At 40.1% G+C, this 23,879-nt stretch overlaps 2 protein-coding genes across 2 annotated transcripts; both read right to left on the minus strand.

Moving 5' to 3' along the window:
• Window positions 1-7,579: 7,579 nt before the first annotated feature.
• LOC143757061 (uncharacterized) lies at window positions 7,580-8,439 on the minus strand. The gene has a single exon (XM_077248057.1). The coding sequence runs from the start codon at window positions 8,390-8,392 to the stop codon at window positions 7,580-7,582; it is 813 nt and encodes a 270-aa protein (XP_077104172.1). The 5' UTR covers window positions 8,393-8,439.
• Window positions 8,440-21,198: 12,759 nt separating this feature from the next.
• LOC143703300 (uncharacterized) lies at window positions 21,199-23,551 on the minus strand. The gene is made up of 4 exons (XM_077197271.1): window positions 23,476-23,551; window positions 22,752-22,879; window positions 22,526-22,618; window positions 21,199-21,696 (listed from the first exon to the last, which is right to left on the minus strand). Exons 1-4 carry the CDS (start codon window positions 23,549-23,551, stop codon window positions 21,391-21,393), a joined length of 603 nt encoding a protein of 200 aa, XP_077053386.1. The 3' UTR covers window positions 21,199-21,390.
• Window positions 23,552-23,879: the final 328 nt, after the last annotated feature.

A 23,879-nucleotide genomic window follows, 5' to 3' on the forward strand; every position in this document is an offset into this window, starting at 1 on the left:
GGTTATATTATTCTCTTCTTGGTTTTGCAAGAAATGTTATAATAACAAGGACTCCTGTTATTTTATTTAATAATTTTAAGTTTTCTCAGGATGGACACGAATATGTTACACGTCAGTCATCAGTAGGAAGATTTCTTCTGCCTGGTTATAGAACAGGAGCTGGACAGAGAACATTACACTATAGGGCCATGGTAGGATGGAATTCCTTACCTAGTTTTTTGGTCAATGAAGCTAGTAAGATGGTCTTTAAAATTAAACTGAAATTATATTTATTTACACAAGTTCTTATATGACTTTTTATTTTCTGTTTGTTAAAGGTGTTATATAAGTGAAAGATTTTGACCCTATAAGTATACATGGGTTCTCAGTTCATTAGTTTGATTTAAATTTTAACCAACTTAAATTAAGGAATATTTTCAGTTCATCTTCTACTAAATGTCTTTGTTTATGGTGGTATGTTGTATGAATGCATGCTTATTTTTGTTAAAAATTTATATGTAATAGTGATTTTTGACCACAGGAAGAACAGCACTCATATGTATATGAGATAGCTGATTGTTGGATCAATAAACAATTCAATTCAATGGGGACATGTCCCACTCGTAAATTACGCCCCTGCCTTGAGCGCTTCGCTGGTGTATGGAGAGGGATTGTGGGCGAGGTAGATGTAAAATCTGGCAAGTTTTTACTAGACTTTAGTGGAGTCAGCAGTTCGTTTAACAGTAAATACGGATCTATACCTAAATTATCTATTTTATTTAAATACCGTTGCTTTTCATCTGTGCTATTTAAATGTGCGACATCTTTCCTATCACCAGGGAGAGGTTACGCAAATTAACGCAAAGGTCCTAAAGATGGCGGCCACAACAAAAAAGTCACGTGACTGAAACCCATGAATATGAAGTAATCAAATCTCAAATCAGTTCTTTTCAGGCAGACTGTGCACACTATTAATTGCAAGTAATCAAATAAGATGTGTGTGTCTAGACAGTTAAACGATGCTAAACCCTTTGGTTTAATGTACAGTTCTTCTAATTGATTTCATGCAAGGAATTATTTTCATTATTTTCTCTGTGCATCTAAACAGCTGTTTTGTTTGTGATAGATGATGATTGAATGGACTGCTTTTGGCATTGATCCCTCATACAAATCCCTCATGGTAAGCATGTAGTAAATCCACAAGAGAGATGAATGACAGAAGAAACACTACATTTATTAAACAGAAAGAGTAATAACACCACACATTTACCACCAAACTTTAACGCAAGAAAGAACTGAGGGCATTTCAACTAAAAGGTGAAAATTCGTTTTGGCCATTTATTTACATTACAACAGTGTTTTGGGGACCTGGTAATGCAAACCTTTGAAAACAGGATTCTAAGTTTTTCGTCTCTGTCTAAACTACAAAAATATTGATTTGTGGAAACTGTGATATGCACATGCGTATTACTAATGTTGTCCTATAGAGGGGGCCACAGGATTAGAAATCTTTGAAGTCCACTTTTATGCCCCGTTTCCATCAGTTAAAATGACAAATAAATGCATACTCCAAGAGCACTTCACAAGTTATGTTAATACATCTAGATACTCTATTGATTGGGTGAGTGCACGTTTTAAACAGTTTATTGTACAGGTAATTAATCACAGGTAAACTAATGTGCTGCTATACTGTCAGGCACACACAGACAGTAGCTTGCACGTCACATACAGATTGTGTGCACACATAAACATTCAGTAGCGCACTGCTATGAGTGCTTTTCTTTAATTTATCAATAAAACCGCTAGTAAAACTGAAAAGTGTTAGCATACATTGCTTTCTGTTTTTTTAAGTATACTAAAACCCACAGCTTCACTATTAGTAGAGAGACGCTGCAGACACAATTTACACACACATTCGCTCTCACTAAAGCATTCGAATAAATATAATCTTACTGTGCTACTTTATTTTTGAATGTGTGTGAAGGTGGATCATTTAGACAACATTGTCGTCTGTACAAAGGAAACACTTTTGTCATGTAAACATACTCTAAATACACAGAGGAAGGTAATCAACAGATAATAATATATAATGATAATAATAATAATAATTCATTACATTTATATAGAGCTTTTCTCGGCACTCAAAGCGCTTTACATAGAAGGGGGAATCTACTCAACCACCACCAATGTGCAGCATCCACCTGGATGATGCGACGGCAGCCATATTATGCCAGAACGCCCACCACACACCAGCTTATTGATGGAGAGGAGACAGAGTGATGAAGCTAAATAGTTTATATATATATGGGCAGTGGTTAAATTGGGCCAGGGCTCTCCGGGGCTCAGCCCCGGCACATAAGCCTGCTTGTTTGCAGTCAGTTGCCTACTGGAAATTATGTCACATAAAATTTGATGAAAGTGATGCTTTTGAAAACATATTTATGATAATAAATGAAAGATTTTTGAAATGGCATGTCTATTTCATCTTGGCGGAGCTGAGAACAATCGGAACACGGCCGTATTCTTGTTCAGCTGCTTAATCTCGTTGTCAGTCGACCATGATTGCGCATGCGCATCTAGGTGACACGGATAAATGTATACAGCAATATATAATGAATATTCCTGGGAGATCCGTAGTTGCGAGGGGTGGTAGCGCGCAAAAGTTCCAGAAATGTACAAAAAGTGGCCTGGGCTTGAATGACAAGGTAAGGAAAATAAAACTAAATCAAAATTAAATAACCAAGACTAGGTTGACCATGTGATTTTTCTTAGGAAATGTTTTGAGCATTTTACTTCAGACACCGGATTATCAGCAAACTGCCAAGAGAACTGCTAGCTGGCTACTCAAAATAAACTAGCAAAATATTCAGTCAGCATATTTGTATTTGATCTGTGTGAATTACAGAAATATAAGACTTGCTAGACCTACATTTAGCTACCAAGCAACCTTTCCACAAGGATAGATTGATTTTATTTTTGTGACTTGTGCCTATCTTGATGAGAAATTATGCAGAGTAGGATGAGTGTGTGTGTGTTGTTGTAGTAGTAAAGAGAGAGAATGGGAGAAGGAAGTGTGTGCAAGGTGGACCTGGTCACCACAGACCCAAATCTTCTCAGCTGTTGCTACTGTCATACTCTGCACTGTCTCTTCATGTGGCACATTATGTTTGGCACATTGTATGGGTCACTATATATCATAACAAGGTAATACAATGTGTAATCAAGTGATGACTGATTAACAGTAATGTAAATGCTAAATGTCCTAATACCTGTTGATACTACATCAATGCAAAGTATATGCTCTTAACCTTTCAGTTTTTCACATATCATGTAATACTCAATTTCACCATTTCTTTGCAAAAAACTCTCCAGAAAGTGCTATTTAATGGTTTATTTAAAAAAAAAAAAAAATTCACAGGGGGGCATGTCCCCGGACCCCCCTAGGGAGAGCACCCCCACATTATATCCCAATTTAACCCCTGTATATGGGGATGATTAGGGGGCCATGATGGACAGAGGCCACTGGGCAAATTTGTTCAGGATGCCAGGGTTACACCCCTACTCTTTCGAAGGACATTTTTTGTGACCACAGGTAGTCAGGGCTCGGTTTAACGTCTCATCCGAAGGACGGTGCTCTTTGACAGTATAGTGTCCCCATCACTATACTGGGGCATTAGGACCCACACAGACCACAGGGTGAGCACCCCCTGCTGGCCTCACTAACACCTCTGTGATATGCACAATTGACCCTTCGCTAAGACACGCCCGAAAACCGCAACTGGCCAATCGTGTCTTAGCAACCGTAACTAGGCGCGGGAGGTCTGGCAAGCTTTCGAGCGAGTGAAACATGCCGAAGCGTTGTGCGTATGGATTATGCTAATCTGATACCCGGTATCTTAAAAGTTTGGACGGGGGAGGGGAATTTTTTTCCTTCCCGAAAATCTAAAAGCCAAGAGGAGAAATGATGTGCGTGGATCAGCAGTGTGGGAGACCACATTCACAACTACATGTCCACAGGATTAACAAAAACACATATTGCTTGGAAGTTGGAAATAATGACTGTTCTTTGTTCATAATGCATATATTTTAACGTAAAATAAGACGATTAAAGACAAGACGGAGGCTCACTGACATACTTTAAAATATATTTCAGCATTTCGTTAATCGACGGCCTACTAACGTTACCCCTGACTGAGTAACTTTAACCCAATCTGATCACGGCTCACCCGGTGTTAGTGTTATTCCACAAAATGTATGGATAAACTGTTTGATATATAATTATTAGATTATTTTCACATTTCACTTACCCTGCTGTGCACGAAAATAGCTGTGTGTTTCCCATTTGAATGGTCAGCATATGAGGCGGCGGCTGCTTGCGCTCGGACTATATAGGCTTTATCTTCAATTTGAATGAAATTATTAGCTAATCGGTTGCATATTATTTCGTGGATATATCGCTCGAATACATACTGCAGTCCCCTTTGTCTTGCTCTCTCAGATATTTCACATGTTCACCAAAAATTACTAATTATCTCATTGGGAATGTCTGACACCGGTGCATACACACTGTAATAGACGTGCCAGACACGAAAGCTTGACAGGCGTAGCAACAGTAACTAGGGAGGGCGGGGCATAGTGAAGGGTCAATTAATGTGATTAACAAAACACATTAATTCATAAATCGTTGCATTTAACAGACATTTGTTTACTGAACTATTACTTTGACCTTCCTAAAATGTCTTTTGTCAAATGACCAAACTTCACTATTATTTCAGCACTGGTGCGGCTTTTTTTCCAGTATGAATTCTCTCATGCTTTTTCATGTTTCCTGACTGAGTAAAACTCTTTCCACAGTGTGAGCACTTGTGCGGTTTCTCTCCAGTATGAATTCTCTGGTGTTTTTTTAAGATGCCCAGTGTAGTGAAGGTCTTTCCACAGTCAAAGCACATATAAGGTCTCACACCAGTATGAATACTCTGGTGAACTTTTAAAGAGGCCATTAGTGAAAAACTCTTCCCACATGTAGAGCACTGGTGCGGCTTCTCTCCAGTATGAATTCTTTCATGAACTTTCAAGGATTCTGAACGAGCTCTTTCCACAGTGTGAGCAGTTGTATGGTTTTTCTCCAATATGAATTTTCTCATGTGTTTTTAAGACATCCAATGAAATAAAGGTCTTCCCACAGTCAAAGCACATATGAGGTCTCACACCAGTATGAACTTTAATGTGTCGTCTTAGGTTTGATGCCAAAACAAATGTTTTGTCACACTGATCACAGCTAAATGACCTCACTCCAGAGCAGTGGCGGAGCCAGAGGGGGGTCCGGGGTGCCACCCCAAAATTGTATTTGCTACTGGCAGTTGCTGATGCTGATTTTTTTTTATTTAAATTACGTTCGCCGGCAGCGCGGCGCGCGCAGTTTTCAAACGGACGAGCAGAGGACGAGAGATGGTTGCAAGATACCGAACTTCACCGAATAAGAAAACATCATATTTGAAGTAAACTTTTAAAGTTTAGCATCAGGGTGGTTTGCTCCCAATAGCCTACATTAGGCCTAATACAAGCATATACAGTACCTTGCCGTGTGTACGTTACAGTATACAAATGTTCTAGCTAATGTGAGGATAGGAGATCAAAACGCAGGCAAAGAAGTGCAGCAACAAGCGATATCATAATGCGATCACTATAGGACTATGAAGCTTTATGGGTGTAGGTTGTTGATGGACTCGATCTACTGTGTTTTGATCATCATTATGAATCTTATCTAGATGTAGTCTTTGATAAAAATGCGATTTTCTCAGCTTTTTGATCATGTTGCTTTTTATGAAACTTGCCAACATTCAAGTGTTCATTAAAAAAAGACGCACGAAGCTAGAATAACATTATTTTTTTGTTTTTGTTTTAAAAGCACAGGGTTTGTTCTTTCTTTTGGTATGTTCAGATATTCATACAACAAAATATTCTGGGGTGCCATGAAATTGTGAAAATTACCAAAACCACATTTTTTTTTATACTGGCGAGAAAGAGTTAAATGTTGGTAATTGGATGATTTTTAGAATATGAATATGATTGGAATCATATTTTAAATTTGTCATATTTTCGAACAGGGTCAATTAAACATGAAAAGAAAGGGAGAGATATCAGAGTTATTTTAAAATAAGCACAAACATAGTCCAGTCATTTTATGAAAAAAAGGTTGAACAAATTGCAACAGAAGCAAACTCAAATAATTTTGTATCCTCATTATGTCCTGAGTAAGGAAACAAAGTCCCTAAGAATCCCATTAGGGGAAAGTTTCGAAATCTGTTTCTGGGGATTCACTTTTTATTTTACTTACCTTTTGTCTTCTGCATTCTCCTTACCCTTGTCTCCTGTTCTTCCCTTAGACTCGTCCCCCAGAAACAGTCGCACAGACCCAGCCCCAAACCCCATCTCTTAATAATTAAAAAAGGCTGGTTTCTAAAGTACTTCTTCCTGCCTCTATGTATTAATGCTCATGGGTAGCCTAAATGGGTTCCATTCAGACCTTAACATTAAGTATTTTACTGTTATGTGTCAACAAGATTCAACAAGACATTTTCACCTGGCTAGACCCAATGTTTAGATCTGTTGTGGTATTTATGCAAATTAGCACATACGTAATTAGATTATGCACCGTTTGTCCATCTTAACAAACAATTAAAAAAAAACTTGGAATACATTTTTTGTTTGTCTTGATGTAAGTAATCAACTCAGTAATTTTCATGGTGATATCTAAAGGTTAATCTTTTTACCCTATTCTCGTAAGAAAAAGAATGAATAGGCGTATGAATAGGCTATATTTGTTTTTTTTTCTAAACTTTCCCTAATGGGATTCTTTGGGACTTTTTTTTCCCTTATTCAGGACATATTGAGGATACAAAATCAGTTGAGTTTGCTTGTTGCAATTTGTTCAAGGTTGACCCCGATTTTGGTTTAAAATGACTGGACTAACAGGCAGATCAGGTGCAAACAGACCCCCCAGCCCTTGCATCACCACTGGCTAGTCAGAGTCAGTGTGGTCAGACTTCAGAACCAGCAACAGGTCAGAGCATCTACCAGACACAGGCAGTCAATCACATACCCAATTCAGGAATTTAAGTTGAGATGATTTTGCCAGATTAAAAGGATAGTTCACCCAAAAATGAACACAAAAAAAATAATTATAAATTAAATAATTAGAATTAGAATTATTATAAATTATTATAAAGAAAGAATTATGTTGTATTTAATCTTCCCAGGATAAGATTTTATATTGATGGGCAATAAAATTGTTAAACTTTTTCAAGGACATGTCTGCTTGATGCCTGCTATATCTAATAAAAGATAAAATAAAATAAAAAAATGTAAATGTGAGTTTTTTTGTAAATAAATGCAGCAGTTCATAACAGACACATGCGGTATCTTATCTACTTGGTGGTTCAGCTTTGTTTTCTGCAAAAATGTTGGATGTTCAACACTTATAGACACAAACAGAGTGACCCAATTCCTTCCACAAGCTTTTCCACTGTGTGTGTGTGTGTGTACTGTGTACCCCCGAAAGTAGCAGTGGCCACCCTCTGGCCACCCCATGTATAAAACTCTAGTTCCGCCACTGCTCCAGAGTGACATCGCAGATGATCTTTGAGAGAGAGCTTTTGTGAGTGAAACTCTTTCCACACTGCGTACACATGAACGGCTTTTCTCCAGTGTGAATTCTCGTGTGATCATTAAAGTGTTCTTTCTGAGTGAAACTCTTTCCACACTGAGTGCATGTGAATGGTTTTTCTCTAGTGTGAATTCTTGCATGCACATCTAAGTGTTTCTTCTGAAAGAAACTCTTTCCGCACTGAGTGCATGTGAACAGTTTTTCTCCAGTATGAATTCTCATGTGCACATTTAGGTCTTTTTTCTGAATGAAACTCTTTTCACACTGAGTGCATGTAAATGGTTTTTCTCCAGTGTGAGTTCTCGTGTGCACATTTAGGTGTCCTTTATGCATGAAACTTTTTCCACACTGAGTGCATGTGAATGATTTTTCTCCAGTATGAATTCTCATGTGAACATTTAAGTGTTTTTTCTGAATGAATCTCTTTCCACACATGGTGCATGTGAATGGTTTTTCTCCAGTATGAATTCTAATATGCATATTTAAGTCTTTTTTCTGAATGAAACTCTTTCCACAGTAAGTGCATGTGAATGGTTTTTCTCCAGTGTGAATTCTCATGTGCACATTTAGGTCTCCATGTATGGAACTCTTTCCACACTGAGTGCATGTGAATGTTTTTTCACTAGTGTGAATTCTCATGTGGACAAAGTTTTTTTTGTGCATATAACTCTTTCCACACTCAGAGCAGGTGAAAGATCCATTGAGTCCAGGTTTTTGAAACTGATGTTTGTCTTCATTCGCTTCCATCAGGTCTAAAATCAACCGAAAAAACAGAAAAATTATAACAAAAAGAAGTATAGGTGAGTTGCAATATATAAAAAAATGTAGTTCTGTCATGACAACTCAAGTGTTTAGCATGGTAATGAGTAATATGTTTGGTCTTGGCAGAATAGATCTGCTACGCTGTTGCCTATTGCTGCTGCAGAGCAAGCACAGGACTTTTTTACTGCCAATACATACATATACATACAATACATACACAGACACGCTGCTGTGATGATGTAAGACATTCTGCTGCGGCACAGCATAACATACATTAATTACATGTGCCAGATCTATACAGGTGGATCTGGGGAAGATGAAGGGTTTCTAAAAGCGCACTGCAACTGGTATAGCAATGCTGACCAGTATTTGAAAGTTATGCAGCAAGCTCATTGGCTACTGATGCAGCAGGAACCAATCAGAACGATGTGGTCGCTAGAAGATTGAGTTATGGACCTATCAGCCTGCACCATCTAGAGCAGGGGTGCTCAAGTTCGGAGGCTAAGAGGGCCGCATTTAAACCACATAAAATGCAAAAGGCCACAAATTAAAACTTGCAGCGTAATACTTATCTAGGCTTACTCAAGACAATATTTGTAATTTTACTGAGTATTTACAAGTGCAGTTTATTATCTAGCTAATTCTTACTAGTCTTTTAATGGATGTTCTATTTAAAGTGTCACTGAAAATGAAAAAAAGGCATTTCAAAAGAAGGATAAATAGTTTGTCTTGCTGTATTCTTAATGCAAAAATGCATTCATACTCAAGAGTAGAGTTTTAAAAAAGTACCGACATCGGTTCCAAGTTGGTACTGAAATTTTTAAATTGTGATGCTTTGAGCGCTGTTGAGCAGAATCGTAAACACGTTGGCCTGTATCTGTAAGCGTTCTGTGAAGTGTGTCATTGATGCATATTTACAACATGTTTTTGAAGCGCTGATCACAATGAGAGCTACAATAGCCAATCACAGACATATCTGATTAGTAGGGATGCACCGATCCGATACTCAGTATCGCTATCGGCTCCGATTCTGCCATTTTTGCCAGATCGGGTATCGATCAGAAGAGGCCGATCCAAATCCGATATTGTGCGTATACTATTCTGTGTTATTGTTAAGCCCCACAAAAGTCACAAAAATATTATAAAGCACCATAAAGTTTTCGTGCACTATATTACAAGTGTTCTGAAGCCATTATATAGCATACTGTGAGATAGAAATGAACATTTAAGTCATTCAATTCAAGATCACGTAAACTTTTCCCTCCGCTGCGGCTTTCAGTCATTCTTCATCCAGCATTCAAACAGCGCGTCGCGTTCGGTTACGACAGTCAACTCAAATGAAACTCTCCAAGATGATTCAATGTTACTATTATTATACTTGATCTGTAGATAAAAGTCTATAATTTCGCATAAAACAACTTTATCTTATTGGAAGCTCACGCATAGCTGGATCCAGAGTGAGAAGCCGCGCCGTCTGAGAATAAGCCTTCTGCGGGACGAGCCTTTGCATCTGAAGCCGCTGGCCTTCATCTCACAGCCTTCAGTCGCCGTACCTGCTACGCTTTCCGGCGTATATCCTTTTACTCTGCCGAGTGTGTGTTCGCCGCCGCGACCCACACTCTCTCTCTCTTATCTAAAAGAGCAAGCGTCTTTTTAAAGATGCCTAATTCCTGTGGCTCGTGCAGAGCCACATTCAGCGACGGGGACCGCCATGTCATCTACGTTTCCTGCCTGGGTGAGAATCATGCAGCTCTTGCGCTCGCTGACGGCGGCTGCCATCATTGCGAGCTATTGCCATGGCGACTCTGAGGACTCGCCTGGCATTTTTTCTCCGAGCTTGCACTTCCACCCGCTATAGTGTCGCGCCGTATATAGCGCCGTACTTAACGGCGGCCTTCTCCAGCCTGCGAAAGCTTGCCGGTTCGCACACCAGCTTCGCCAGCTTCACTCGAGGCGCTCCACGACGGACAGCGGCCGCCATCCGCCGCCGCTTCCGCCATTGGTGACGACGAGATAGCTGCTTCTGTGCAGGAGGACAGCTGCTCTATCCTGCGTCGGACAGTGAGGATTGGGCGAGCTCTGTGGACCTCCCCCCCCCCCCCCCCCCCTCCCCCTGCCCGCGAGTTGTCAGGGAAACGGGCCAGCATCGAATCCAAGCTGATACATCTGGTCTCACAGGGCGCGGCGAGCCTCGGCCTTGAGTGGAAGGCGCCCGCGCAGCCCGCTCTCGCTCTGCCGGACGCGTGGGCCCCCGGCCGAAGATGACCCATACAGAAATTGAGCGCGGCCAGCGACTCATGTCGATTGTGCATTACATGTAGTGTATGTGCCCACATCTCAGTGCTCACAAACACTACATAATGCATGTCCCGCGATTTCTGTGAAATGCATGTCCCACGTTTCACCCCGCTCATTTTCTCTCCGCAAACTGCCATAGAGAAATCGAGCGCGGCCAGACCGCCCGCTGTGATCAGCGCGCACCCCGCCTCAGATGCTGCAAGCACAGTGTTTACTTTACAGCACACCGGAGCTCTCCGGCCGTCACTAAGTTGCGGCCAGAGCCCAGATCTCATTTTACCCCTAGTGGGATATCAGAATGGGTGCTGAACACTATAGAGAGAGGCTATTCGCTGCAGTTCGCTCGACGCCCCTGCCGTTACACGGCACGGGTCGAAACTACGGTAAAAAGCAAAGTAGATCTACTTCGAGCCGAGATAACGAAACTATTGAGCAAAGGAGTCAAAGAGCCTTTATCTCAAGCTCAGAGCGAAGGGGGTCTATACAGGAGATATTTTCTGGTACCGAAAAAAGACGGGGGTCTCAGACCCATTCTAGATCTGAGACAGCTGAACAAAGTGCTTGTGAAACGCCAGTTCAGAATGCTCAGGACCAGGGAAATCCTCGCGCAGATTTGCCAAGGGGACTGGTTTCTGTCAATAGATCTGAAAGACGTGTATTTTCAAATACAAATAGTGTCACGTCACAGGCGATTCTTGAGATTTGTCTTCGAGGGCCAGGCATATCAATACACAGTCCTGCCGTTTGGCCTGTCCCTGGCACCCCATACATTTACGATGTGCATGACGCGGCTCTCACACCGCTGAGACTTCGGGGCATGCGAGTTCTGAACTACTTGGACGATTGGCTGATTCTAGCTCGATCACACTCAGAGCTCATAGAACACAGGACCATGTGTGGACTGAAAATTCAGCGCGCCGCGAAATCCTTCCGCCGCGGCACTATAGACCCGCTCAAAAGGTTTCAGAAAATGCTGGGCCTTATGGTCTCAGCATCTTCGATACTCCAGCTGGGTCTGCTTCGCATGCGCCCACCGCAGTTATGGCTGAAAGCGCGAGTTCCACCTCGGACATGGGCCTCCAGTCCGTTTCGCCTCAAGGTCGATCTGAAATGCGTCTCAGCTCTGGAACCTTGGAAGGCGACCGACTGGTATCAGTCAGGCGTGAGTTTGGGGACTTTCTCGAGTGTGAAGGTGGTGTCCACGGACGCCTGCACCTCGGGATGGGGAGCGCTGCTCGAGGGCAGACCGTTCTTTGGCCAGTGGTCAGGACGGGAAAAGCTCCTACACATAAACTGTCTGGAAATGATGGCAGTCGACAACGCGCTGAGGCGTTTTTTTCCCCAGATAAAAGGTCACCACGTCCTGGTCTGGTCGGACAACTTGTCAGTGGTGGCCTATATAAATCACCAGGGTGGCATCAGGTCCCGAAAACTTTACAGGCTGACGGAACGCCTCCTGGTCTGGGCTCAGCACAATCTGCTTTCATTGAAAGCAGCACATGTGCCTGGTCACCTGAATCTTGTACCAGACAGACTGCCCAGAAACAATGTTCCAGCAGGAGAATGGTCGCTGCACCCGCAGACGATCAGACTGCTGTGGTAGACATTCGGCAGAGCGCAGGTGGACCTGTTCGCGTCCCAAGAAAACGCTCACTGTCTGAAGTTTTTCTCAAAAAGCAGGGATGCGCTGGGCCACGTCTGGCCCCGCTGCCCTCTCTATGCTTTTCCCCCGTCTTGCTCCTGCCTCAGGTGTTGGAACGAATCAGGGAAAACGGATGCTCAGTGCTGCTTGTGGCTCTGCTCTGGACGAGCCAGGCTTGGTTCCCAGTCCTGATGCAGCTGACCAGCACTGCCCCGTGGCCAATACTGATGAGGAAAGACCTCCTCTCTCAGGCCAAGGGCTCGATTTGGCATCCTCGCCCAGAACTATGGTCCCTACATGCATGGGCCATCAACGGGTACCCGCTAACCTCCCGGAGGGAGTGTTAAACACGATCACACAGGCTAGAGCCCCGTCTACTAGACGGCTCTATTCCTCAAAATGGTCTGTGTTCTCTGGCTGGTGTCAAGCTCAGGGCTTTTCACCCCTAGACTGCGGGGTTACGGACGTTCTCTCCTTCCTTCAAGAGGTACTGGATAAGGGCAGAACCCCATCCACCAGCCGTCTGGCCAGTCACTGGGAAGGAACGATCTGGTCGTACGATTCCTCAAAGGAGCTAGGAGGCTGAATCCTCCCAGACCTCCTTCAGTCCCCATGTGGGACCTTTCTACGGTTTTGGAAGCCATGAAAGGTTCCCCATCCGAGCCAATCCATTTGTCCGACATGAAACATTTGTCTTTCAAAACAGTGTTTCTTGTAGCTCTCGCTTCAGTGAAGCACATTGGGGATTTACAAGCGCTCTCGGTGAGTGCGACATGTATGGAATTCGGGCCTAATGACTCGAAAGTCATACTCAAAGCAAGGCACGTGTCTAAATCCCTCAACACACCGTTCAGGGCCCAGGTGATTTCCCTCTCCGCCCTTCCGGTTCACGATGAGGAGGACGCGAGTCTCCTTTGTCCTGTCAGGGCACTGAGAAATTATGTGTCTCGCTCGTCTGCTTTCAGACAGACTGAGCAGCTCTTTGTTTTGTTTAGCTGGCGTTCTAAGGGACAAGCCGCATCAAAACAGAGCCTATCCAGGTGGATAGTTGAGGCTATAGCGCTGACTTACACTTCCTCGCCGTCTACATTTATAAGGTTTTATAACCTAGAGGTCCCGCCTTACAGGCTAAACTTCTGCCGGTCTAGTAATCAGCACTATCTCCCCCGTTGCGCCGGCTCAGAATGCTGAATTTTGCTTGTGCATCGTTCACTGATCGATAGAACAGCTCCATATTGAAAGACCCGTACTGCTACCCAGTTCAGGCTGAACGTTGTTCACCCTGACTGCGTGGTACACTGTTAACATGATTAGCTCCTGTAGGATGCTATTTATGGAGAATGATGCTTACAGCCTCTCTTCTCCGACTCACTGTGAGTCCATAGTGATTATGCACTATATGACCCCGGGTTACTGCCCTTGGATCTTTAGTGTCGGATCCCAGTACGCACAGCATTTTACACTGTGTTCCCCATAGCATAAGATATAACGCAGTAAGAGAGAACCTCTCGTAAGAGAACGTACTCTGTTACTAACGTAACCTCGGTTCTCTCTAGAGAGGGAACGAGTACTGTGTATCTTGCCATGCTTACAACATGCTCTGGTTCGCTTCGGCGATGAAAAACCAGTTTGTATCAGTCTGTCGAGCTATATGTTTGTTAAATAAACTTCTCTCTTTTCATTTGTCCTCCTCTGTAATAGATATGTTTATATCATATTTAAGTAACAGATCTCAGACTGTGAAAATCGACTCAGTATCATCTCAGTCACTAGTGTGTTCTATGGGAGTTCCACAGGGCAGCATTTTACACCAGGGTCCTTTACTTTTCCTTATGTACATTAATGATCTTCCTTATGTGTTTAATTTTTCTAGTTCTTTGTTATATGCTGATGACACTGTTATTTTGTTGTCTGGCTCAAACATTGACACAATTAATTGCAAACTTAGCACAGATCTGCAGCATTTACATAATTGGCTGCAAGATAATCATTTGACACTTAATATTAAGAAAACAGAATGCATTTATTTTTATTTACCTAGGACACAGCTATCTATATCCAATCCCATCACCTTTTTTAATCAAAAGTTTTCAATCGCATCCACGTATAAGTATCTGGGAGTCGCTCTTGACTCACATCTTACTTATGACCATGTCCAAACTTTAACCAGAAAGTTAAACCAAAAATTATTTGTTTATATTAAAATTAGACCATAATTGTTGCTTTCTGTTTCTAAAACATATCTTCATGCTATCATTATGTCCACTCTGTCGTATTGTATACCTGTTTGGTCACTCACAACAAATGAGATACTTGAACCTGTAACAAGACTCTATAATAGAGCCTATAAGATCCACAACAGGCTTCCAGGCTGGACTCACCACTGTATTGCACTATCTTTGTGTAATCCCATGACATTTCAGAACTATAAAATAAGCCATGGGATAAACTTGTATTATAAAATCTTAAATGGACGCACTTCAGCAGCATTGGTTGCGTTGGTTCCAAAACTCAGCTCAAGGCTCGAGCGTACTACGAGATCGGTTACAAATGGACTTCTGCCTATACTGGCTTTTAGGAACTGCTATGGACAGAGATCTTTTTTTCATGTGCTCACTAAAGCCTGGAATGAGACTCCACAGTACATCAGAACTATAACATCAATAAGACTATTTAAAATAACATTTGCTCGCCATCTAATGGATAGGAATGTCTGTGACCACTGAGATGGCTTCATGGCCTCCCTCTGATGCTTATTCTCTTGGTTGGTGTGTCTGTTGTTGTCTTGTCTAGGAGTTCTGTTGTATATGAGGTATTTATGTTCTGCAGAACAGGAACCTGCTGAAAATCAGTTTTATACTGAGTCAGGCCCGATTGTCTTAAATCTTTTCCTGTTTAAAAAAATATAAAATAAATAAATAAATGTATAGGTCAAGGCCACGCCTATTTCGGCGGGACGTGACGTAGTGGGCGCGAAGTGCCCCCATTGGATATGGCGTCACACAGGGCCTCTCTTGATAGGCTGCTGCTATACGCTTATTTCACGCAGCCGTTATTTTGAAATCGAAAGCGAGGCTCCGGTGGGAAGAACCCCCGGAAGTAAAGATAAACAACAATGCCTTGGACTACCAACCTGAAGCTGCTGCCGCAATTTACACTATTGGACGTTAACATCCAATATAGGATATGTATATAGTTCGTTCCTGCTTCTTTTCTTACTTTCTGAAAAAGAAATGTTCTAAATGATTTTCACTGTATATAGTCTAAAGTATGAAAGAATGTATGTACATTTTTAGAATAACTAATTTCTACATTAAAGACAACAATACGCCATCGCATTCGCGACTCTCCTATTACTAAAGGCGACACTTCCGGTTTTCTTCTCACTGGAGCCTCGCTTTCGATTTCAAAATAACGGCTGCATGAAATAAGCGTATTGCCGCAGGTCAGCCAATAGGCACGCAAGCCGTCTTGCCTATGTTTGCATGCTGCTGCAACGCGTTTTACATTAATTCACAATTAAGGATAATTTTTGGCTTCAATAGCTTGTGGAAAAGAGGTTTTCCCCATAGCGTAAGATATTACGCAGTACTCGTACTCTCTAGAGAGAACCGAGGTTACGTTAGTAACCGAGTACGTTACTTTCTACCGGGTGTCTGTTAGATCACAACACTAGAGTCAGAGCACTATAATTGTTCTTCACGCGCACACTAACTGAAATTTAAAAGTGTTAAAAGAAAAGGCTCAATAAACTATTGCATAGATAGATACTGTATAATACACTACGCATCAATATGCCTTTCGTTTGTGCTTTGAACTTTTCAATGTGGACTCTGCGCGCTGTGACTGTGTTGCTTCAAGCGCATCATTCTGCGCTCGGGATGCGCATAAGCGATTTGTGCCGCACTGTATTGCAGCCTTTCATATCATAATACAGTGACGCAATTAAAGATTATTAATAGCCTTTCTTGTTCTGTTCTATCTATCATATGTTGCTGCCTCATTAAACAGCTGTGCTATACATTTAAAGCATGTCTCAATTGTATAGTAGCCTATATAAAATAATTTATCTTTTTGATTTTTGTTATCTTGTTTTTCATGAATGTATTTTACAACAATACAAAGAGCAATGTGTAAAGTTTTACCAGATTTAGGGGTACACTTATTGTCTCTTATTTGTTTTTTTTTCACTAAATGTTCAGATTTTATACAATTATTGAGGACTCATGATTTTTCTAGACTAAATTTTACTGCTGAATTATCCACTAATCTAGTTTATAATAGCATTTTTGTCATAGATTATGATCATATATTTTTTGGATTTGTTTGTCTTTATAATGAATTTGTCTGTATTTAGTAGATTGTGTTTAACACACAAAAGAGTGATTATCAGAATCAGAATCAGAATCAGAATCAGAAAGAGCTTTATTGCCAAGTGTGCTTGCACACACAAGGAATTTGTTTTGGTACTGAGGCTTCCAGTGGACATATACAAATACAACATGAAACATAATACTACAAATTATAAGAATAAAAAATAAAAATAAAAATATATGAGAATAAAACTATCACAGTTGGGTTTAGTCAGAATAGACATTTTCAGATTTACAGATTATGAACCTATTTACAGTGTTTTGAATATTATAAATAAATAAATCTACATATAAGTATCACCTGAGTTGTGGGATATTGCACTAAACAGTGGGAGTATTGCACTTACAGGCATATGCCTTGGGAGGAGTGTTAACTGTTCAGGAGGGAAATGGCCTGTGGGAAGAAACTGTTCCTGTGCCGAGATGTTCTTGTGGCCAGTGATCTGAGTCTCCGTCTTGACGGTAACAGTTCAAACAGGTGGTGTCCAGGGTGAGTGGAGTCTGTGATGATTTTACCTGCTCTCTTCCTCACTCTGGAAGAGTACAGGTCCTGGAGGTTTGGCAGGGGGGCACCAATAATCCTCTCCGCAGTCCGGACTGTCCGTTGTAGTCTCCTGATGTCTGATTTGGTAGCTGAACCAAACCAGACAGTGATGGAAGCGCACAAGACAGACTCAATGACGGCTGAGTAGAACTGAATCAGCAGATCCTGTGGCAGGTTGAACTTCCTCAGCTGGCGAAGGAAGTACAGTCTCTGCTGGGCCTTTTTCACAGTGGAGTCAATGTGATTGTCCCACTTCAGGTCCTGAGAGATGATAGTGCCCAGGAACCTGAATGACTCCACTGCTTCCACAGTGCTGTTCATGATGGTGAGTGGGAGGAGTGCTGAGCTGTTCCTCCTGAAGTCCACGATCATCTCCACTGTTTTGAGCGTGTTCAGCTCAAGGTTGTTATAACTGCACCAGGCAGCCAGCTGTTCAACCTCCAGTCTGTAAGCAGACTCGTCACCGTTTCGGATGAGACCGAACAGTTATCAGTTCAACACACAGAGAGTTATATAAATTCTACTTGATTTAAAAAAAACTGCACTGGTATCGGATCGGCATCGGTATCGGTCGATACTCAGAATTTTTGGAATCGGATCGGATTGATTCTGAAAAAAGTGGTATCGGTGCATCCCTACCGATTAGCGTGTGAACACAATGGCCAATCAGAGGTGTTTACGATTCCCCCCAACAGCGCTCAAAGCGTCACATTTTTTAAATTTCCGTTCCGACTTGGAACCGAAGTTGTTACTTTTTGACAACTCTAACTCAGAGTATGAAAAAAATGCCAAAATGCATAAAGAAAAACTTTCTTGAGCAAATACACTTAACAAGAACTGATGAAAATAAGTCCTTATTCCTAGTTAAAAGTCTGCATTGTTTTCACAAGTAATTTCAGGTCTGGTTGTTGCCCACTGGCTGATCTGATACAATCTGTCAGTAGGATGAAAATGTTGCACGTTTTTATAGTTTTTTTTTTATACTCCATTGCATCTTTTTAATACTTTTTATAGAGCCTATTTATACTCAGGGTTGCTTTACAAAGGTTTCATTATTATTATTATTAATTATTACCTACATTTTAATTTGGTCAGAATCCAAAATAAAAAAAAGGTTTTGTTCAGTTGAGTCTCTGAAATCCTCTAATTCAGGGGTTTTCAAACTTTTTGTGTGTGTGGACCGCTATTTGTAATCAAGGACTTTCGCGGACCACCTCATAATACACATAATAAATATTTCTACACACAGTCCTACCTGAATTAAGCTGCACCTCTAAATAGGCTTACTAGCACTAAAACTATAACTGGTACATCAGTACAACAGGCTTGTTAAAAGAAAATTTACTTCACACAACGGCTGCCACATATTTAATTTATTTATTTACTCAAGCGCCCGAGGGCATAATCACGTAAATTTGAACAACAGGCTTATTTCCATAGATTTTAGGTGATTATTAATCTTCAGAGTCTTACAAGTCCTCAAAAAGTAGGCTTGAGTTTGTCCACTTAACACATCCGCAAAACATTTCAGAAACGCGAGATCAAGAAACTAACTGGAAATTAAAATAATAACAGGCCTTATTCATTCCATTTATAAACATTTCGTTAACGTTACCTCTGCCTCTTTTCTCTTCAGAGAACCTGTTGCTATCCACCGATCCATGTTGTGGTTCTAATGGCACTGAACTTGAACGTCATGGCCGAGCGCCACTAGCCTATTTTAGTAATTTTTTTTTTTTTTTTTTCCTTTATTTATTTTTAAACAGGGACAATGCAAAATATACATTAACCTTAAGAGGAGAGATGCATTTTACCAGGTTATAGCACTTGTGCTAATTTTCACCTGTAGTCCCTGGGCAGGCTGATGTCAACAGATACACATATTAATAAAATCATTCCTCTCAAAAACAGCACAAAAAAACACAATAAAAGAAGAAGAAAAAGAGTCACACCCTTCATTCATTCTTCAACATTCATTTACAAATACCCTCTCACATACACGTCAATTACAATACATTATGCAAGCATGTTTGTTTTAAAAGAAGCCATTTTTTGGCCCGGTCTGAAAAAGTGCTAAAATGTACACATGTGGTCAGCTCCGTTGGCAACTGATTCCATTGTCTGATGGCCACACATGAGAAAGCTGAGCTGCCGAATGCTGTTTTACACTGAGGAATCCTACTAATCGCACAATAACTTGACAATTTAGTTAAAATTGTATATTAATATAGGCCTACATATTCTTTTTACTTTTTTATGGGAATTTCCTGGTAAAATGAAGGTAAAAAAAAATATTATTTTATATTTTATTTTGCCTTTCCACGGACCACCTGCAGTACCCTCACGGACCACTAGTGGTCCGCGGACCACAGTTTGGAAATTGCTGCTCTAATTAAAACCAACATTTTAAACACGATGAATAAGAGATTCTCCATAAACTCAATGAAGTGACAACGGCTCTTTTAATGGTAGTGCTCTCTGGTTGCTTTCTGTTTATAACACAATGACATTAAGAATAAAAGTTATGTTTTTCAAGCTTCTAGCGAGTTGATAGCGAGTGCGAAAACATGTGCTCAACATGCGCATTGTCCAGTCTTTGTGCTTTTTGCTCCAAAAGTTATTATAAAAATGTCTTTGTACTCATTTAAAATAGAGTTGCTGGTTTAATTAAATTCATTCACACAAGCAGTACATGGGCGGCTATTTTGTTTGTTGTTACTCTTGCTCCATCTTCTCCATTTCTTTTCAGACTGTGAATAAACGGCCCATTACATTGCTTACACCCTGTGGACAAACTAAATCAGTGCAAAAACAATTCAAAGCGCATGTGCAAAGTGCCGTACACTGTTGAGGTTAGAAAAAACGTGCTGCGCGCGCAAGTTATGTGCAAAAGACTAAATGTGCATCACTCGCAGTGTAGCATAAAAACCGAAGTAATATTCACGCTTAAAAATACATTCATATTTAGTATGACACGGGCCACAAATGTAATGCTGATGGGCTGTATGTGGCCTGCGGGCCTGTTGAGTAACCCGGATTTAGAGGTTCATGACAGAACTTTGTATTTGTTACAAATCCTCAGTCATTTAAGAGAATTAGGGAAACACCAACCTATTTGTTCCTCTGTATCTTCATCTTTTATTCTGCAAGGTTCTTCCTTAAACTCCATCTTTACAACAGTATGTCAGTAGTTTCTCCAGGAGTAATTCCTCTTGCTTGCTTGCTTCTTCAGCTGTGGAAAGAGAGGAATATTCCCCAGGATTTAAACTCTCATGAGATGCTAATTGTGGCTCATTTAGCAGATGTTCATCACACTTTCAATCACTCTGAATTGTTCAGGTTTAAGTGTTTTGCTCAATCATTTAGAAACAATTCCATAATTAAATTTGACTAACTTTAACTCATTTAGTTGCTTTGTTGCTCTTACATGAGATTTATCATCGCTCAACGCCACCTATAATCTTTACACAATGTCATGTGCGTAACCAGCCAGTAACACGCTTACTTTTCATGACTGTAATGCATAAAATCAGTTAATTTCAAGACAGACATGGGAAATTGGATTCAGGCTACACTGTAAAAAGTAATAAGTTGACTTTACTAAGAAAAGCTGTGGAAACTGATTGCCTCAAATTTTTCAAGCAAATTAGGTCATATTTTTTGACTTGATACTACTCTCTACTACTTTGTAGAGTTAACTTGTGTATTTGTAGAGGTTACCATAAAACTTGAGTACAGGTACCTTAATAAACTCAAGTTTAGGCAACTTACAGATTTAAGTTGAGATTTGTAAGCAGAACTTAAACAAAACAGTTATTTTAACATGTCTGCTTGTTCATTTTACTAGAGGAATGTGTGGAAACTGATTGCCTTAAATTTCTCAAGCAAGTTGTACTCAAAATTCTAAGTTGAGAATACAAAGAAAGACAACAGATTTGGCAAAACACTAGAATGTTTATTTGTTCAACAATATTAATTTTAAAACATTACTTGGCCCGCCAACAACATTTTAGAAATACAGCACATAATGCATTCAAGAAAAAACAAAAAACTAAATACAATAAAAAGATCAATGTTTCTTTGTTTTTAACACCTTTATAAAGTGGTTGAAAGCAGAGCGTGTAAGTCACAGAGTTTGGTACAGAATGGCTTGTGGCCAAGGGACAAAATCACTCTCTGTATGAAGTCGAATGTGCTCTTCAATACTGCAGGATACTCTTAAGTTTAGAGCATAATTTAGTCCAAAGAGCAAACACATTGCTTGTGGAAGATTTTCAAGATCATCCACAACCACCGTACCTTCCAAAATGATTGCCGTTGTTGTGGCATCAAGATGCAGGGAGTAGGGTACGGCAGCGGTTGCAAAGTCCTCGGGAATCACTGTCAGAATACCTATTTCAATGTTGGACATATCTTCATTGTCATCATAGTCCTAAAAATGGGAATAGCATATAACAAAAATGAGGTCAAAGAAAGCCACAAAACATCTTTTAAAGGGATAGTTCACCCAAAAATGAAAATCTTGTCATAATTTACTCACCCTCAAGTTGTTCTAAACCTGAATGAGTTTTTTTTTTTTTTTTTTCATCTGTTGAACTGAAAAGAAGATATTTTGATGAATGATGGTAACCAGACAGTTAAGAGTAGCCATTGACTTCCATAGTAGGAAAACATACTATGGAAGTCAATGGCTACTCTCAACTGTTTGATTACCAACATTCTTCGAAATATCATATTTTGTGTTCAACAGAAGAAAGAAATTCATACAGGTTTGGAACAACATAAGGCTGAGTAAATGACAGAATTTTTATTTATGGGTAAACTATCCCTTTAAGAGCACATACTCATTAAAATGTAAAACTAAATTAATAACACTGTATTATGTCTAAATGTAAAGGCGTTTTCAAATAGGACACAGCAGTGGATGCAGGGGGGAATACATACATCAAACAACTGCATGAAAAAACAAATAAAACTGAAGGCCAGTTATATAAATTAAAACTATCAAAAATCTATTGTCTTTCTTATAAATGTTTTTTTTTTTGCATTTCTTTACGTAATATAAAATGTATCTTCTTACTGTCTTTTTTCCTCTAAATTCTTAATTTATCTTTCACTTTCTTTTCTCTAACCCTTACTTTGTATCAGTGTCCCGGTGAGTGTTTTTCTTGCCTTCATAACTCTTCTTGCCAGATATCAAAACTGTTTGAAGAACAGTTTGCCTGTTAAATAAGAATCACATCAGAGAAGAAAATACTTACAAAACATGTCTTGTAAAAATCGGTGGGGTCCTCTCCGAGAAGGAGTGGTAGGCCATGATGAACGGCTGTTCGTTCCGCATTGATGTTGGATTTCTGCAAAGTTATAAAAATTGATATTGAATAGAGCTCATGACACTAGCACAACACAGAGCAAAAAACAACAGCAAAAGCTACATTTGTTTTTCCATCGAAACATAATACAATTGTGATATGTCAAGGAGCTTACGTCATTTTGAATCTGCTGCAGAATCTTCTTAAGTTTGGAGCCAATGTCTCCAGCTTTAGCCTTGAGTGAATCTGTCCAGTTCTTGAATGAATTCAGTTTGCAGGTTTTGCCAGATATACAGCATGGATCTAAAAAAAGAAAAGAAAAAAAGAAAGAAAAGTAGGACAAACTGATATTACAAACTGACTTTTTACTGAAGAAAGTAAGTCCTAGTAAGAATTAAACACCAAAAGTGGTTAATGATCAATTTGTTTTGTAAATGTTCAAGATTAAATTATATAGGAAACCAATAAAGACTCGTGTGAAGAGGGCTGGCCAAAATAAGATGATACCTGATTGTTAGTTACACTATCGTAATTAATGCATCATGCTATTCATTTCCATGTGAACGACACATGAGCCTCGAACTTTCTAGAAAGAATGAAAGAAACGTTATAACGTTAGGCCGCACAGAATTTTTACATACAATGATAAACCCATAACCGATTAACACAGCTTATAAACTGTAGCTGCTACATAAAACAGTGTTCAATAAAAATCTATTTTTGCAATCTAGCTAACGTTAGTAAGTTAAGCCACTTGTCTCAACTGGTCTCATTCGACATAAAACTACTTCAGTGTGCCTTTTCCTCTTACTGCACAATGAGCAAAATAAATTCTGTTTTTATAAGCAATACAATGACATTAAAGTTGAAAAATAGTTCAAGTGGCTAGCATAACTTACCTAGTTTTGCTGCCGCATCCCGAACACGAGATGAAGTTCTTCGTCGATGTCGTGTCGTCTTCTTCAACCGTCCCATTGCGAAAATGCGCAAATTGCGCATGCGCGAGACGAAAACGCATTTAAGGAATTAAAAGAGGAAGAGTTGTTTCGTCTATGCTGAAACTTAATAACCAACGAACAATAACTATATCAAGCTCTGTTAATAAAAATATAAAAGACTGTGAAGCAGCAGCAGCCGATTGGCTTGCAAATACTCTTTAATCTTCCCAGTTATTTTATAGTGTGAAGGAAAAAAAGATTCCGAACCTTTAATAAATAAATAAACACGCATGTGTGTGGTGTGTGCGCGCGTTAATTGTAGGGTATTTACTAAAAATGTTATTCATTTCATTATTATTATTATT

The sequence above is a fragment of the Siphateles boraxobius genome, unplaced genomic scaffold (assembly GCF_051911475.1).
Source record: "Siphateles boraxobius isolate OS27281-9 unplaced genomic scaffold, OSU_SipBor_1 11, whole genome shotgun sequence".
Taxonomy (NCBI): domain Eukaryota; kingdom Metazoa; phylum Chordata; class Actinopteri; order Cypriniformes; family Leuciscidae; genus Siphateles; species Siphateles boraxobius.